Raw genomic sequence first — 18934 nt, forward strand, 5'->3', positions numbered from 1 at the left:
ATCGTTGTTTGGAAATAAAATTTAAGATTTAAGTCTGACTTGTGACTTATTAAATTTTTTTAGGTTCAAATATATTTTTGTTTCTTTCAAATATGTTTCGTTTTTTTTTATTTTAGTCCATGTAATTTTATTTATTTATTTATATCTTTGCAAATTCTAACAAGTTTTAAAAAGTCTTTTATGTAATTTTGAATTAAGTGGTACATGGTAACTGAGTAAATATTGTTGTTGACTAGACACTATTTTATATTTAAAATTAAAATTCATTTGATTAACTCATTTAATTAAAAATTAAAACTAATTAATTAATTAATTAATTAACTAATTAAATAATAAAAACACAATAATCTTCATCTTCAACACCAAATTTGTTAATAAAAACTCCACAACATTCATCTTCAACCATATTTTCTTTATTTTTAAATCACAAATTTTCATATCTAGACCCAAACTCTTACATTATAATAACCTATCATTTTTCTTACACCTCACCTATAATTGAAATACATAAATTATTATAAGAGAGAAGAAGATTGAAGGAAAACAGGTTACTTATTCCACCAATATATTGTTGACTTAAAACGGTCATAAATCCATCTATTGTGCGCGTTGCCGGTTTCACTTAGTCGTTGTCCGTTCAACAATTCAAACACATACATTTTTTAGAACTGAAATATGAAATATTTAGAAAACTTTCTTATGAGTTTGACTAAAAATCAATGTAGTCAGGCACAACAGAAGCCGCCAAGAAGCAAAGCTTGAGTGAAATCATAATAAAAATAATAAAGAACACACAACACAATTAAATAGGTGAATTTCTACTATAACAGAACCTTCAATTCATTGAAACTCTTAAAATTGTCCTCACATGATGTTACCCTTTTATTCATCAACTTTGCCCCTCTCAACCATTTGGTTGACTTTGACTTTGATGACTTCTCTAATAACTCATTTTACATCAACAAGTTCTTGTTCTTCATTCAAAATTGTTGATGCTCCAAATTTATTTTCTATTTGTTTCAAAGATGTGATCAACTTTGTGACATTCTTTTTTCCATTTTTTTTGGGAAGAAGTCATATTCGTATAGACTTGTTTCAATGCTTGAATTTCACTTTCTCTTTCTAAGAGAAGAATGAAGCGCTTCAACATTTTCTTTGATTTGTAATATGGTGTCTCTAGTGATGCCACATGTGACACTTGTTAATCACGGTGTACAACATGTGGTACATGCATGAATTTTTCTTTGAATATGTAAGGTGGTAAAATGTGGTAACATGTCTACCCAACTTTGTGAATGTGTGAATGATATTTATTAATTGCATGTGATATTCTGCAAGATGCTATGATAGTGAAATGAGTTTGAGGTGCACGATGAATATAACTGGCATGTCTTCCAAGTGTTGGCAATCACAAAACCTTATAAGTCATCAATTAGTTTGTCTTCTTTGCTGCCACATTACCCTCCATCATTTGAATTATAAAATTGGTGTTGCTTGTTATTCCGAGATTTGTGCAATGAATTGTCTCAATATGAAGGAGCTGCAGGCTACAATATGTTGTTTTAATATAAGGTTGAGATCTCGATCATATAGTATAAAAAAAAGTACAATAACTGAAAAGGTATTTAAGTTAAATACAATTCAAAAAATAAAATGATGACCAAATTTGTATACTTTATATTAGAAATGTTTTTGTACTTCTGTCAAAAATTGGATAAAAATCTATCACCTATTAGCGATTGCCTCAACTGATAGTTGATAAACGATAGCTGACAGTCGAGCGACCGCCTATCAGCAATCAATTATCGCATATCAGCTGATAGGTAGAAGCCGATAGTTGACTGATCGCCTATCAACCATCAGTTGATAGCTTAGGCGACAATGCATATCTAACAATGCGCTAGTTTTTCACACGATAGGCAATAACACCTATCGGGCAATTAGATGTTATCGCTTATAGCTCGATAGACGCTATAGCCTATCGTGCAAATAACTGCTAACGTTTATCGCTCGATAGGTGTTATAGCCTATCTCCCTGATAGACGCTGCCACCTATAGGTCGATAAGCGCTGCCGCATATCGGTCAATAAGCGTTGCCGCATATCGGTCGATAAGCGTTGCCGCATATCGGTCGATAAGCGTTGCCGCATATCGGTCGATAAGCGTTGCCGCATATCGTTCGATAAGCACTGCCGCATATCGCCTGAAATAAGATAGCAATTATCGCCTATCGGCACGATAGGCGCTATCGCATATCGGACCGATAGGCTATAGCGCCTATCAGCCTGATAACTTATATTGAGGCGATAGGCGCTATAGCCTATCGAGGTGATAAGCGGAAGCACCTATCGCCTATCGGTCGATAGACGCTATATCACCTGATAGGCGACATCACCTATCAGGGCGATAAGCGGCTATCGCCTATCACTTGATATGCGCTGCCACCTATCTACCTGATAGGCGCTATAGCCTATCACTATAGCGCATATCAGTCTGATAGCTTATATCGAGGTGATAGGCGGAAGCACTTATCGAGGCGATAGGCGGAAGCACCTATCGAGGCGATAGGCAGAAGCACCTATCGAGGCGATAGGCGGCAGCACTTATCGAAGCGATAGGCGGCAGCACCTATCGAGGTGATAGGCGGAAGCACCTACCGAAGTGATAGACGACAGCACCTATCGCCGCGATAGACGCTATATCGCCTGATAGGCGACATCACCTATCAGGGCGATAAGCGGCTATCGCCTATCACTTGATAGGCGCTGCCACCTATCTACCCGATAGGCGATAGCGCCTATCGGAACGATAGGCTATAACACCTGATAGCTTATATTGAGGCGATAGGCAGCAGCACCTATCGTCCCGATAGGCGCTATAGCCTATCTACCCGATATGCGCTATCGCCTATCGGGACGATAGGCGATAGCGCCGATCAGTCTGATAGCTTATATCGAGGCGATAGGCGGCAGCACCTATTGCTTATTGGTCGACATCATCCCTATCAGGGCGATAAGCGGCTATCACCTATCACTTGGTAGGTGCTGCCACCTATCTACACGATAGCTGTTGTCGCCTATAGGTCGATAGTTATCACCTATCTGTCGATAAGCATTATAGCCTATCGCCTGATAGGCGACAACGCTCCTCTACAGTACATAAAACAAAACTATAGAACTACATATATTTTAGTTATTAAATAAATCTTAAAATATAACTTGTTAGATGTTGCAATTACATGTCTCAACTAAACTCTTTGAATTAGAAGACTCAAACAAAACATAAATTTTTCTAAAGAGAACAATGCGTATGCAATAGATGTAGTAAAATAAATGTGATGAGAAATTAAAGCTTAAGTATGAATCAGAACATAAATGGAATTATAGAAATTGACTTTCATTTTTGTGATCCATATGGCTAGAGCAGTAAATTTGACAAGTTCACTAATTATTGACCCCAACCTATATGTTGGAGGGTCCAAAAAATTTCATAATTAAAAAGACCCCCCAAAAATAAGCCCCCAACATTAAAACGGCCCTAAAATTTTGTGAGCTTAGTGGGTCTATAGGTCACTTTTTAAAAAAAAATTTGACTAATTTCTTTTTTATTTTTATCGAGAAATAATTTTTTTTGATTTTTTTCTTAAAATTACCTGATAAAAAAGTTTCAATTTTTTTTGATAAAAAATTATTAACGATTTCTTTTTGAAGTTTTTTTAATTTGAGAAAAAATATTAATTTTTTTCAATATTTATTTATTTATTTATTTTTCTTACAAAATTTTTGAGAAAAAAATGTTTTACTTTTTTTCGATATTTTTTCGAGAAAAATAAATTTCGAAAATTTTTCAAGAAAAAAATTTCAAAATTAACAAAATATTGAGAGCTTATAAACCCTCTGAGCCCCCTCCCTTAAGTCCCATTAAATAATGAGTCGGGACTTTAAAAAAATTATTTCGATAGGGGCCTAATATTAGACATTTAATAAGAAATTTTTTAAAGAGGGCCTTAGAGTTTGGAGTTTTTTTGACAGCTCTACATATGACACAAAATATTAGATTATGATCAAGACCTCTTACCGTGCAATCCTAGCACATCATGAAGTTCATGGTTACAACAGCTTCAAAATTCCTATTTCTAGTTATAAGCACAACCATCTCTAACATGCATCATCATTTGCTTGTAATTTCAAAGAAGAAAGCACCACATTGTGAAAATGCAATTTATAGCTCAAACTCGTAGCTACTAATGACAGATTATGTGTTTCCTTAAAATCTTTTACTGTAAACATAATGTTTCCTATTATGTAATGGACCAACTAATCACATTCCATATTTAGATTACATGTTTCCTTAAAATCTTTTACTGTAAACATGTTTTGTTGGCATCTAATGGACCAGCTAATCACATTCCTTAAAATCAGATTACATGCAACCTTACCCTTGTTTCCATTTCGAACTAAGTTTGAACTACTTTGAAGGCAGAAACTGTGCATATAATGTTTTGTTGTGCAAACATAAGTTTGGAGGTCTTTGATGGCAATCCAAACACACTAACTATCATATGAACACAGGCTTGGAAAAATTAACTAAGAATTTTACCTGCAGCTTCGGACGGAGTGCTTCAAGTGGTCCTTTAGGCTTTCCTGCTCCTTGCTATATGAATAACAATCATATGGAGATAAGAGATATCAGGCATCCAAATATATATTGAAGGTTTCATTGAAAATTTTAATAGCGTAATGATAAAGAGATGCTTCTAAGACCAGAAAATACCTTTCCCAAATCATGCAGGATAAAAAATGAAAGTACATACAGGGTAAAAAATAAAAAAGTACATAAAAAATGAAAGTACATAAATGTTAAGCGCGGAGTGTTGTAAAAGCTAAATAAGACATAAAAACAACAAATCGTGTATTTTTTTAACATCATCCAGAAAAACTAATTTTGTGGGTAGAAGACCAAAGGTCAAGGTCATAAAAGATTAAATTGTGCACATAATATTAGCACAAGCAACCAAATAATAATACTAACCTGTATAATGTCACTAAATAATTCTTCGGCTGAAAGATATTCTTCAAAAAGAGATTGAATAATTTTATGGGCATGGCTCTCTCTTCCACCCTCGTAAGACTTTACAAGACTCATCAGAGGTTCAACTAGTCTTTTTAAGACTCCTTTTTCTCTTTCAGGACAGGAGGAAAGATGAGCCTGCAGTATAAAACACAGCCTGATGAATTTATTCGTATTTAAAGGGAAAACATTAGAATGAGAAACTAAGGAACATCAGCTCACTTCAAGGATTCCCTTCAATAATTTGGCAGGGAAATCAATATTTTTGGAGCTAGAAGCTTAGTCTTAACAAGTTCTGAAACTTGATTCAATAGTAGAAGCCTAAAAGATAAAAATTAGAGTAAATGGTTCCTGTTAATTTATATTACAATTACAATAAATCATAGCAATGTTAGGGATGATAAAATACCACTATGTTTTTATAGATCAAAATATGTATCAACTGTAAAGTGTGAGATAAAAAGAAAGCTTCAAAATAAAATAGTACTTCAAAGAACAAAAAGGTTTTCCTTTTTCCCAAAAAAGTAAAGGACACTCATAACTCAACAAAGAAAACAGTGATGTGGATTTTTTTTAAATACTAATTTATGCTAAAAACAATAGAATAGCTAAAGTGTAAGTATATTAATTGATATATGCTAAAACAAAAAATAAGTTAACAACACGGCACTTAAAATTAAAAAAGAGAACAAAAATAAAAATCAGCCAATAAGTTTGAATTTAGGCAAACAAATTGAAAACAGTTTAGATATTCACTGTTTACTAAACTTCAATTGGAGTGGATTATCTTTACTAAATCAGTTATCTATAAGTCTATTTTTAGTCCAGCCTACATACAGTACAGGTAATAGAAATCTTACAAAATCAGTAAGTTCTCTTATGGGCAAAGAACTACCTACAATGATTTTTAATAACAATAAATTCAAATACATAGTTCATGTAGAGGCAGTGCTCATGAAGTGGTAATCTTATTTTTGCTGAAGATGTGGAGAAAGAGCGTGTAATAATGTAATAGTCATTGCACAATCAAAGAAAATAGAAGGAAATTCATGATATTAAGTTATCATATGGCATGAAATTTTAACTGTGTCATACATATAAGTAGAACTTCTGAAACTTCTGCTAACTCAGCATCTGTGATAATCATCACATTCACATTCAATTTGCAGCAATCTAATTCAAATTTCAAGGGCCAGGTAAGAACTTGTTATTCAGAATTTTAATTGTGAAAATAATACTAGAAATTAACATTGTAAAATGAGAACAGTTTAGAGACTATTTATTGCATTTCAATAGTTTAGGATGAAATACAATTTAGGAATCAAATTAAAAGGTTTACTCAGTTGAGCATTCTCAAACAGTGAATATCTCAAACACCATACATATAAGTAGACATACGAAACACCATTCTCAAAAGGGATTTTTATAGGAAATATGTTGTAACAAACTTGCTCTTAATCACATACAGTGACATCATCAATCACAATCCAAAATCTAAACAAGTGTTTTTGGTATTTCTCCGCTTAACAAATTTCCACCAAGATCAAGATTTTCAAGAGATTGCAATCTGCTAAATTCAAGTGGAATTTCTTCCATGAACTATTCCGGTACTGCTGCTTACTTGTACCAGAATTGAGGAATAGTACAGTAGATTTACCCATTTGAGGAAGCTTCCTCATGCCTACCAAATTCTTCTTAATAAGAGGGATAAAATGTTCCTTTCCTCATGCCTCACATTAATATATAGGGGACATGCCTTTACCTGCTGCTCTTGTTTTGCTTTTCTTGTTTTGAAGGGAAAGAAAAATTAAGATCTAAATTCAAATGAAGGTTAAAGGAAAATTAAGATCAAGAACACTAGCAAGAACAGAACCCTAAAATCCTGCAAATGAAGGTTAAAGGAACCCTAAGATCTAAATGCAAATGAAGGTTAAAGGAAAATTAAGATCTAAATGCAAAAGAGAACACTAGCAAGAACAGAAACCTAAAATCCAAGATCCAAATGTTGAAACAGAACCCTAAACATTTGCAAATGAAACCCTTACAATTTGTAGAAGAAAATAAACAAAAAATGAAACAGAAACGAGAATGGAAAGAGAAACAGAAATGGTGCGCGGATGGAAGAGAAGTTGAGATGCGAAGGAACGCACAGTGATGGTTTGGTGAAGAAAACAAATTTTCCTTCAACCGTTTTCCTTGTTCATTCATTCTGTAATAACAAAATTAAAAAACAAATTCAGTGACCTAAATAATAATTTGATTTCCAATTTATAAAAAAAACAATCTACTATTGTCATCGAGAGGAGACGAATCGTATTATCATCCTGATAATAATGACACGAAAACAACATTAATTAACGGCTACTTTTTTAAAAGTGAGTTTGCATTGAAGTGAAGGATGAGAAGGATTTTATAGAGATAAATAAATGTAATCGTTTAGAGTGGAGAAAAGCGCAGTGAGGAAACGCACACATGGTTTGGTGAAGAAACGCATAGCGAAGAAACGAAACGCACACAGAAGGTTACATGCATATGAATCAGACTTCAAAAATTAGAAAACTGAAGGAGGTTACATGCACACGAGACTTCAAAAATTTCATTCAGACTCTATTGTTTTAAAAGACCCTAATTTTCTAAGACACGTCCTTTTATAAAAAGTGTTATAAAATATCCTATGAGAGTCCTTATAGAAAAAACACTTTAAATATTTTGATTTTATGATGGTGTTTTTATTGTCAAATGCTTTGTTATTATAAATAACTATTAGTGTATATGACAACGCTTTTCAAAAACGTGTTGTCTAAGTCTCCTTGTATTTTTAAAATATAATACAACAACATTTTTATTGAACATGTGATGTTAAATGTGCGCTATAAAATCCACATTTTTGTGTAGTGTTGTATTTATTGGTACGCTATACATTGTTTCTCTTGTGCGTAAATATTTTTTTAATTTTTTATAAGCAAAAGAACAAATGTTCAAATTCAAATAAAGTAAAGCTATAAGCCTATAAGCATTTCATAATAATGATTCATACACAATTGGAGATTTAAGGAGAACCTCTACACACAACTACTGAAATAGATTAGTCAAACAATGTTGATGCAAGAATAATTATATTTACCACTAATGCTTCAAAGAAAAATCGGAGAATCTAAGATAAAAATTTAGTTGGTAGGTTCATCAAGTATACTTGTGAATTACAAAACAAATGTTCAACGTAGAAGGTTAATGAATGATGATGTTAAAAAGTTATAGGTCAATCAATAAAAATATGAACCTTTAAATTCAGATGCCTTATATGGGGTCAGGTAATCCCAAGTCTTTTTCCAACGCTTTTCTAATCTTCAAATTGGTTTTCCCATCCAAATTAGCGGTCTATAATCCAAAACCCAAGATTAATAAATGGAGATGATTGCCCAAAGAATGTCAAGAGTCAACACAAGTACACATCACATCTTTAAATTGTATTGAATGAATGAACCTCAATGTAGCACACACCATCTACATTTGTGCTAGCTAGGAAAAGCAAATCTGCGGGAATTATAATTTTGCTCTGAATGGGTTTTGCTCTGAGTCAGATAGGGACCCTATTTTCCTACTATTCTCATGTGTTTTATTGTGAATGATACAAATCCATATTGTTCTATTGATGTCTTTATTTTTCTAGTTCCTAACATAACACCCCTTCAAAAACTTCAAGTTAGAAGTTATCAATATGACAGATAAAAAAAAGTTTTTTAGAATTATAGAAAATAACACCATAGGCAAAATTTCAAATCAAAAGTTATGGCACAATTAGATTAGTTAATTATAACTTATAAAAACAATTAAAATTGGGTAAGTAGAGTCTACGTGTATGGTAACATCCATTTGATTTTTCAAAATATACTACTAACATATCTCATGAATAATCAAATTTTAGAAATTTTGAATTCACAAAATGACAAAAAGAGAGTTTTACTCATGTACCTCACAATTATCAAGAACTAGTGATTTCAACATATGGCATCCTCCACCATCACTAAAAATATCACACATAATATTTGTCAAAGATTCACACCCAGAGAGGTCCACTTCTTGTAAAGATTGGCATTGTAGTCTTAATGTAGTTAAGTTATCCTGCTTTTGCAATGCTATTTTTTGCATCACCACAACGGTCATCATTGAGGGCTATGCTCTAGTGTGCATGAGAATGGGGAATGAAACGAGGAATAATTGCAAAACATAATTCAAGTGAATTTGAAGTGACGTTGATCATGTGGAGTACGCGATAGCTAAAAACTTGTATAGAAGAAAGCGATATAGTCCTAAAGTTCAAACTTATCAATCTGTCAAGGAACCATTCAAAAAATAAATTAGACACAATAATAAAAAAATAAAAAAATAAAGGATAACATGTTTTCATAAGAAACAAGTACATTGTACACAAGCAACAAAGAAGGAAAATGATCAATAATACAATTATTGTACTTTTCTTGGGAGGAAGAAAATGAGGCAAAAACATACATGCGACAATGTAGCAATCTAATATTGTTCAATTGTGGAAGATCCAATGATACCGAAATTAACAGGCTGCAATTGTCAAGCTCCAAAACCTGCATTGACGGTGACATCATGTATTCATCCAAATACTCAGAAATTCAGACACATCGTTAATAACAAATATTTGGGATGCATCAAATAGTATGCACATCCTTTCAACTCAAGTGAGACCATTAACATCGCTTTAATGCGAAGTATATTTAATTTTGGACATATTCCTAAATTTAGAGATCGAATACCAGATGAAATCTTCTTTACTACACACTAATAAAACAACATATATGAATAGCAATGGGCACATATGGACATTAAAAACATGTGAAAAAGGACACCACAATCAAACAAAAGTTTACATCTACAAATTTTACCTGAACAACATCCACATAAAAAATTGTTCTCCAGTCATTGCCAACAGTTTAATGCATCAAGAACACACACACACAAAAATCAATTTCTGCTTTTTATTTATAGCAAAAATAATAATCCAAATTCAATAACCTCATAACAGATTCAAAATCATATTGTATACAACCAACTAGTATTAGACTTTCCCTTATAAAAAGTCATAGTCTATTTTCCACCATTAAAACAAATTGGGTTCAATTTTATATTTGAAACAATGAAAATCAGCTCCAACAATCAATTTACTAGGATGATGAATGTTATTGTAAATGGTGAAAAAAATTAACAAAGAATAAACTTTTGCAACACAAGAAATATGTGATTTTTTTTAGATGGAGGGAGAAAAAAAATTAAAAGAGATGGAGGGGTTGTGTCACTAGAGAAACAGGGAAATTTTTGTCTGGGCATGGCCATGTAGAAAATCCTAATTCTAAAAGAAGAAAAAATAGTGAAGAAAACCACTTACATATGCATATACTTAAAAAATTAAAAAGATCATATGACAACACTTTTTTTAAAAACATTTTAAAAGACCCTAAGTTTATGAGATCCTATGACATCGCTTTTATAAAAAACACTTTAAAAGACCATATGAAATCGTTATATGACCTTATAACAGCGCTTATAGAAAAAAGGCTGTAAATATTTTGACTTTATGACAGTATTTTTATATATAAAAAAAAAGTTATCAAAGACTTTGTTATTATATATAACTATTAGTACCTATGACAACGTTTTTCGAAAAAGCTTGTCTTAACCTCTGTATATTTTTAAAATATAATACAACAACGTTATTTAACAAGCGCTGTTAAAAGTGCGCTATAAAATTTATATTTTGGTGTAGTAATATATATATATATATATATATCAATTAAAAGATTGCCTAGTTAAAAATGTCAAATTTTGTCGAGTTTTTGCCTTTGATGATTTCTTTTCGTGAAGTGTTTTGTAACCATAAATATTTTTTACAATACAATAGGTGAGTTGGGTCTAACAAATAGTAAACATAATAATTGGAGGCAAGATATTATGCAACAAATTGAAGGTATTCATTGATTTCCAAAAACAAATTAGCTGTAAAGTAGGAAATGGAAATCACTTCTTAATTTTGGAAATTATCACTTGTAGATGTGTCCAAGATTTGAAATAATGTGTGGCTTTGGTTTGTTAGCTAGCAACTGTGGGTGTGCCAAAAGATTGTCTTCTGTATGAGTTTGTTACGTGGCTTTTTGTCCGACATTTGAATATATGATTGGATATCAATTTTACAACTAATTATAAAAAGTTGATCATTTTTCTACTATGATGAATAATTTAGACCGTTACGATTGATATATCATGATTGGAGTACTTTTACATTATTATTAATAAATTTTTGTTTGTAAAAAAATAAATCTATATTAATAGGATGAATGTCTTTGAAATTTTCGGAAGTTCATTTTTGTGAAAATTGATCTCAATTTGAATTTGAACTTAGCGAGTGTGTTTGGAACTGTAGCTAAAATATTGTCTCAATTTTGTATTATTAACGCAAAAACAAAGAAGTTGTAAAATGAAGCAGTTTTTGAAAACACGCTGCAACAACACCTTTGAGTAAGATTCTTATTGCTTTCATATCATTTTTCCACGGTCAGTTGGAGTTGTTATTTTTGCTTGTCAATACAAAATTAATATCAATTGGAAGATCAATCATTTCAGAACTCCAATTACATAGTAGAAATTAAAAGAAATACATATCTTCCATGGGTTGACATAACCAAGTATATAGTGTTTAAACATACATACAAAAGAGATGTTTTTTTAATACTATAAAAATTTTATTTTATTTTATGTTTATGCTTAAAAAAAAAAATATTAAGTATGCATCTAAAATTTATGCATTTGATCTTGTGAAGATACAAAACTAACAACTCAATTGTTTGCATACACATTGAGGTTTAAAAGGAATACTTTAAAAAATTTATAAATGTTTTTGTTGAGTATAGCTCATAGGTAGTATCACGTTGACGATTTGACTCAAATTATTGTTGTGAGGGCAGCTGGAGGTGCGGGAGGCAATAGATCCATGTGATATGGTTAACTGGTATTGTTGCAATATGAACTTTATAAATATTATTTAAGAATAACTTATACTATGTAAACTCTAATGGATTCATCTAATAAAAGGAACTACAACTACTATGTAGTTAGGTACGTAGACATCATTGTTGAGCTTCATTACTAAATGTCTTGAGTTTCTATTGGTGATTTCTCTCTTTATTTTTTTGAAGACTGTGTTGTTGTTCTAACAATTGGTATCAGATGAAGAGTAACTCTGATGCAAAATTTGAGGTGTGCAAGTATTATATACATTACCGGTAGTTCCAAATATTTTGTAACTTTTGCAAATGATTTTTCACACAAGGTTTGAGTGTATTTTCTCAAACATAAATATATGTTTTTGCCAAGTTCAAGGTGTGGAAAACATATTTAGGAAATCATATGACCAGAAAAATCAAGTATTTACAGACAGATAACGGGACAAATTACACTAACTGAAATTTCCATAAATATGTGTAGAACATGAAATTCTGACGCATTTTTCGGTTCGAAAGACACCACAATAGAATAGTGTGGCAGAAAGAATGAACATGTCTCTAGCTGAAAAGCAAGATGTCTTCGGTTAAATGCTAGACTCTCTAATGGTTTTTGGGCAAAGACTATTAACATGTTGTATTATCTTATCAACAGGTCACTAGGAGCTTCATTGGAAGAGAAAGCTACAAACGAGGTATGAAAAGTATCCCCATTATTCTTAGCAATTTAAGGATTTTTGGGTATCATACTTGGAGCTTGTTCAGCTTCCTCAAGAGAAAAGAGCCATCAGTTGCAAGTTGATGCACAAGATAAAAATAGGAGTAATAGAAAAATCAGTGGAAAAGTTCAAGGTTCGTCTTGTAGCAAACGGGTGTTCACAATAGAAGGTGATCAACTATGATGATATTTTCTCTAAGGTCTTCAGAAATACTTCTATTAACGCAATGTTAGTCTTGGAAGAAGAAGAATAATAACACATTTTTTTATCCCTTAAGTTATTTTTAGATTTCACTTTGGCTCTTTAAGCTTTGTTCGTTATATTATAGTGAAGTTATAAACGTGGACAATTTGACCCATATGGTAGTTTTCATTCCCTTTTTGTCTCATAAGTTATAACATTAAAGATTTTGATTCCTTGAGTTACAAAAATTAGACAATTTGGTTTCTTAAGTTACAATATTAGACACTTTTAGAAATTATCAAAGTGTATAACGTTTGGAACTTAAGAGACCAAAATATTTAATGTTTGTAATTTAATACTTTGTTTGGGAGTGTGGAGAGGAGGGGAGAACTTTGGAGGAATGAGAAGATAGAAAAATAGAGAGAAAGATTCAACATTATTTAAGATAATAATTTTGTAAAGAATATTAAGAATGTTTATGATTAATATATTTTTAATTTATAGAGTATTATAACATTGAAATTATTTGAAGAATTTGTTAAAGCCCCTCAATACAACTTTTTAATTCCACCAAATTAGAAAGATTTTGTATTACGAATGAAACTTAACTCCTCAAAATTATCTCCTCTCGAATCTTTTTATTCTTTTTTTTTTTTTAATGGAAGTTTTTTTCTCCTCTCTCCTCCAAACTTGCAAACAAAGTTTAATAGACTAAAATAAAATAAAAATAACTTGAAGAACTAAAGTGTCTATTATTTATAATATAAAGAACCAAAATAAAATAAACAAATTTAAAAAAAAAAACTTAAAAAAACTTATAAAATTAAAAGTGTAATTTAGAAAAACAAAAATATATACCAAATCTTCATTTGTGTATTAAAGTAGCATCACAAACATAAAAAATGAAAGCGTGATCATATATTTATACAACAAAAGTGTAACCATAAGATTCAACATCTAAGAAAAAAAATACAAATTGCCTCAAAAAGTAAACTACAAAATAGTACTAATAGGAAAAAATTCACACATAAACCATTAGATCTAGAGTTGAATCGTCTTATCTCGGTCAAACAACTCAAGATTTTAAATGTGTGACTTTTGGATTTTTTTCACCGCATGAAATCCAAATACTTTATTTTTAAGTGTCCATGACGTTATTATGAGGATGGAATTGCACAAGGAGGCCAATAAATATGAAACTCAATCTTGTAAACAACAGTAATACCCTTAAAATCAACAAGAGAAGAGGTAACATAGCCTTGCATAAATATGAAACCCTTAAAATCAACAAGAGAAGAGGTAACATAGCCTTGCACAAACATGAAATCCTCAGTACCACTGAAGCCTTAATATTGTTTGTCCCCCCAACAACATAAATAGAACCTTTATAATTCTTCAACCGAACACTAAACTTTGCAATTGAAATGCTATGAAGTCCATCAAAACTAGATGTAATAGAAGTCCCTTCAGAAAAAATATGTTTTTGATTTTATTCTAAAAAAATTTGCAACAAATTTTTTTTAATTGAGGTTACAAAAATTTAAAATTGTTAAACTAGTTTTTGAATTAAGTTTGGTTTACTGAATTATTTTTAAGTATATGGTTCAATTCATGAATTATTTAAATGGTTTGATTTATTGTGGTGCAGCAATTTAATTTATCAATATGATTCAATTAACTATATTTTTGCACACTCCTATTATTGATTAGCAAATTTAAATTGAAAAACGTCAAAAGTACGTGTGTTTATTTTTGTAAAACATTTTTTATTTTAATTTTTTCTTTAACTTGTGTTTTTTTTTTTTTTTGTAATGTGTCATTTTTATTTATTAATATAGAGGTAAAAGACATTTTAAGTAACTAATTGCATAAATTTCTAACAACGAAAATTTCAACAAAAAAAATCATTTTTTTAAAAAAATATTTTTATTAATTAAATTTTATCTACTCTTAATAACAATAATTTAATTTAAGAGTTTCTCATCAAAATAAAACAACACACATTTAAAAAATAAAAACTTAAAATATTTTTATAAAATAAATAGAGTCTTAGTTTCTACATCAAAATATCTACAACAACACTTGTTAAAACCAATGAAACATTTATAAATTGTTTTAGATAGTATCCTGTTACATCAAGATAAACATAAGATTTTCCAATTTTAGTGTTAAAGTAAAAAAAAATTGATGTTAACTGACAAATGCTGTTTAACTAAGAAATTAAATTATTATTTTATACCAATGAAGTTGAATAATAGAATAAATTACACTCTCATAACATAACAAATTAAAATTTGAATCTCAATAGAGATATAAAAGTAGTTACCATATAAGAAACTTATAAAAGAAAATACTATTTTATAAATTTAAGTGACTATATTATATGTGCAATTTAATTTTCTTTTGTCAATTAATTATTCGTGCAATTTCAAAGAACATTATGTTGGATTTATTCCTAAAAAAATTTAAAAAATTCAAATAAATATGACCATGACCCAACTCTCGACACCAAGATTTCAAATAACCTTGAGTTCGTTTTGACACTTATTTTTAGATCAGTCTAAAGCCTTTTATTTTTCAATCCCCCTTTTTTCTTTTTATAAAATAAATTAATAAATAAAATCAAATATTAAAAGAAACAGAAATGGATATTGAAACATTATAACTTTTTCCGTACAAAAAAGTATAAATGTTTTTTTAGAAATATTAAAAATATTTAATTTAAATATAATTTTGTTTTTTGTTGATTTGAGATTGTTTGTTTCAATTTAAAATTATAAATTCAATTTTGTTTTAAAATTATTCTTGTTGTTAGTGATGATTAAAAAAAACAAATATGACAAATAGACTACATTAAAAAAAACACAAATTTTTAAAGACGAAAAAAAATGTAAACAATTAAAAAAAAATGACGAACAGACTACAATAAAAAAACACAAACTTTAGAAGATAAAAAAAAAAGTAAACTCACAATAATTACATATTTATTCATTTAAATTTACATTTTTTCTTTGTCAATTCTTTGTTTTTTTTAAAAGTTTAGAAACGAATGAAAAAAAATGATAAATTACATATACCATACGTATATTTAAATCTAAATATCTTGATAATCGCTCATTGAATCTCCTAATTTGCTTTTTTAAAATAAAAAACACTTAAAAAAAACTAATTAATATCCAATAACAATAATATTTGATAGGATATTGGGTCAACAATCACCTGATCTTAAAAAATAAAATAAAAAGAGGTTGTCGTTGAGTATAATTTGAGCATCAGTTTTAAAAAGCTCGATTAGGATAGCTTCATGGAATAACCAATAAGCAATTAATGATATCTCTTCATTCATCATCTGCTCAAATTATCATACTTTCTTTATTTGAAAACAAAAACAAATTATCATATAGTCTCAAGCCACCAAAAAATAATAAAAATAAAACATGAATGAAAATAAGAAAAGAAGAGAAAAAGAAAAAGAAAAGGAGAAATACGATTAATGTTTCAATTTTGCATACTCCATTAAACCATGCCTCTATTTATAGATCCACACTCTAACTTAAACCTATCACTTTTTTTAATAAAAATAAAATAAATAAAAAACCTATCACTAAGAAACAACCATGTGTCCCTTTTAAAAAGTCCTCACCCAACAATTTCGAAATAACCATAACAACTTCAACGTCAATATAGGAATACACATTACCGTTTAATAATTAATTGAGAATCATAAAAATAAAAAAATTGCCTATTATTAAAAAGCAAACATATGATATGAAATTACTATGTAGAGAAATAATTAAAATAATAAAGTCGACGTACCAACCTATCCAAAGTCTTAATCAAAAATACAAATTGAACAATGATAATCCAGCTCCAAAAGGAATGAACTTCCCAATCACTCTCCATCTTTGATAGATATTATAACTAGTACAAGAATTTTCCAATGAAGTTGGTTGAATTTGTGGATTTAATACACCATCCATAGAATTAGTAACATTATTGTTGCTATAATCTTCTTTGACTTCAATTCCAAACCTCATTCCTCCAAGGCAATGCCCTGCTATATTACAAATGAACCAATATCTCTTTACCTTATTGAGAACCACTTGATCTTCTCCACTTTCATACTTAGCCAAAACTCCACTACTTCCATTGCATGATCGAAAAGTTTCCTCTTTCACTTCATACACATTATGTTGACCCTTCACATACTTGAAAACTAAACCAATAAATCACCAAAAACACAATAAGCACTATATTTTTAAAAAGATAATATGTTTTTCTCTTCTTTGTCTATAACACATAAACTTTAAATTGAATAGTGTTTGACATCTGACATGTGTCATTATCATCATGTCAATGTCAATTTTGTTTCTGATGTTTATGTTTGTGTTCCATAGATTTTTATAATTCTATTATAATAATCGAAAAATAAAAAGAGAAAAAATAATGATAAGATCACGTGAATATTTTTTTTGTTGATGAAAACATATTTTTAAAATTTAAATTACTAACAAAAATAATAATTAAGTAAAGATTGGATTTAGTTATACCAAGAACATCGCCAAGGCTAAAATTGTATGTCTCTGCCCATGTAGCATAATTTGTCTGGCTACTCCATTCATCTTCATCACCAACAGCATAAACACTAGCCATGACACAATTCAAGAGAAAACTACAAAGCAAAATAAGAATTGAAAGCAGCAAGGTACAGCTTTTGCAAAAAAATGTGACCCCCATTTCTCTTAAAAGGTAAGAAGATGTGATGGAATCATGGAATAGTGGCTCAAATATGAAAGTCCATTTCACCAAATAATTTTGTTTATATTATAAACAAAGTTCTAATATAACTCATTATATTATATTAGCTATCCCATTAAGATCAATGGTTGAGATTGTCAATACTTAAATGTGTGAATGCATGTGATCATTTCCAAAATCATCAACCTCAAAATAAAATATTAATAATATTATTTAACACGCTTGGCATTCAAACAAAATGAAAGATGCCACAATAATCAACCGTCCATAAGATGATAAGAAAATACAAAAGTGTCTTATGGAACCAAAAACAGGATTGGATTGAGTTGTTTTACTTTTTACACCTTGAAAGTTGGAAGGAGAAACCTTGCCAAAATGATTATTAACTTCACACCCAAGATACGCCAAGCTATGATGTTTTCCGTTTTGCCAAACATAATTAACCATTTCTATGCAATTATGCAAATACCATTTTTTAGTGAAACTTTAAGGAGACTTCTTAATCATAATCGTTAGTGCACTTTGTTTGTCATAATTAGTGCACTTTTCATTTTATTTAGATCCTTATAGCAGTTGCATCTTGCAAAAGACATAGGGATAATTAGAATTATAAAGAGAAAACTTATTCTTTCTCTAAATTTGTATTGAATATATAAAGAATATTTTAATATTGTTTAGAGTCTAAAACATGATCAATAAAAAAAACTTTAATTAAGATTGAAAGCAGTTGAGTTCATTGTCTAGCTTAAACACTATATATTTCTCGATTAAATACTAGATTATCAAAACCTCTTATTCACGAAAATAAGACGGTTAAAAAACAGAAAGAAAAAATTCAAACAAGTTTTCCGTTAAAATCCGTTTCGAACTCTAAGGAAATTAATCCAAAACATTTTCCATTACCAATATAAGTCCAGTCCAGCAAATGGATAATTTTTTACCCGTTATTAAATGTGGCTTGGCTCAATTTGTTTTTATGCACCTTTTATAATTAGATAAACTTTAAGAAAAAACTAAATGTGAAAATACATAAAAAAGAGAAAAGTTGAAAGTGTGAGAGAAATAGAAACCCGCGTGTAGAGGATTCATGTCCCATTCACTACTGGTTATACTGTATTTCGTAAAACGGACTAATTATAAATAATGTATCAATAAAACTAATGTAGATTGCGTTATATAATT

At 29.9% G+C, this 18934-nt stretch overlaps 1 protein-coding gene, 2 long non-coding RNA genes and 1 other non-coding gene across 6 annotated transcripts; all 4 read right to left on the reverse strand.

Annotated features, from left to right (window-relative positions):
- Positions 1-394: 394 nt before the first annotated feature.
- On the reverse strand, positions 395-7620 carry LOC101498937 (uncharacterized). 3 transcript variants are annotated; one of them, XR_012162628.1, is made up of 6 exons: positions 7221-7620; positions 6166-6884; positions 5293-5391; positions 5032-5208; positions 4600-4653; positions 395-1547 (listed from the first exon to the last, which is right to left on the reverse strand). It is a non-coding gene; the product is annotated as an uncharacterized lncRNA (long non-coding RNA). The 3 variants fall into 3 exon arrangements; XR_001143684.3 differs by having other exon boundaries at positions 399-1547; positions 6166-6243; positions 6728-7558; XR_189693.4 differs by having other exon boundaries at positions 401-1547; positions 6166-7558.
- A 1428-nt stretch (positions 7621-9048) lies between these two features.
- On the reverse strand, positions 9049-10410 carry LOC140919931 (uncharacterized). The gene is made up of 3 exons (XR_012162604.1): positions 9984-10410; positions 9580-9668; positions 9049-9401 (listed from the first exon to the last, which is right to left on the reverse strand). It is a non-coding gene; the product is annotated as an uncharacterized lncRNA (long non-coding RNA).
- A 5850-nt stretch (positions 10411-16260) lies between these two features.
- On the reverse strand, positions 16261-16349 carry LOC113786401 (small nucleolar RNA SNORD36). The gene has a single exon (XR_003472684.1). It is a non-coding gene; the product is annotated as a small nucleolar RNA SNORD36 (small nucleolar RNA).
- Positions 16350-16758: 409 nt separating this feature from the next.
- Positions 16759-17941, reverse strand: LOC101499161 (mavicyanin-like). The gene is made up of 2 exons (XM_004497124.4): positions 17545-17941; positions 16759-17210 (listed from the first exon to the last, which is right to left on the reverse strand). Exons 1-2 carry the CDS (start codon positions 17729-17731, stop codon positions 16831-16833), a joined length of 567 nt encoding a protein of 188 aa, XP_004497181.1. The 5' UTR covers positions 17732-17941; the 3' UTR covers positions 16759-16830.
- Positions 17942-18934: the final 993 nt, after the last annotated feature.

The sequence above is a fragment of the Cicer arietinum genome, chromosome 4, assembly GCF_000331145.2.
Source record: "Cicer arietinum cultivar CDC Frontier isolate Library 1 chromosome 4, Cicar.CDCFrontier_v2.0, whole genome shotgun sequence".
Taxonomy (NCBI): Eukaryota; Viridiplantae; Streptophyta; class Magnoliopsida; order Fabales; family Fabaceae; genus Cicer; species Cicer arietinum.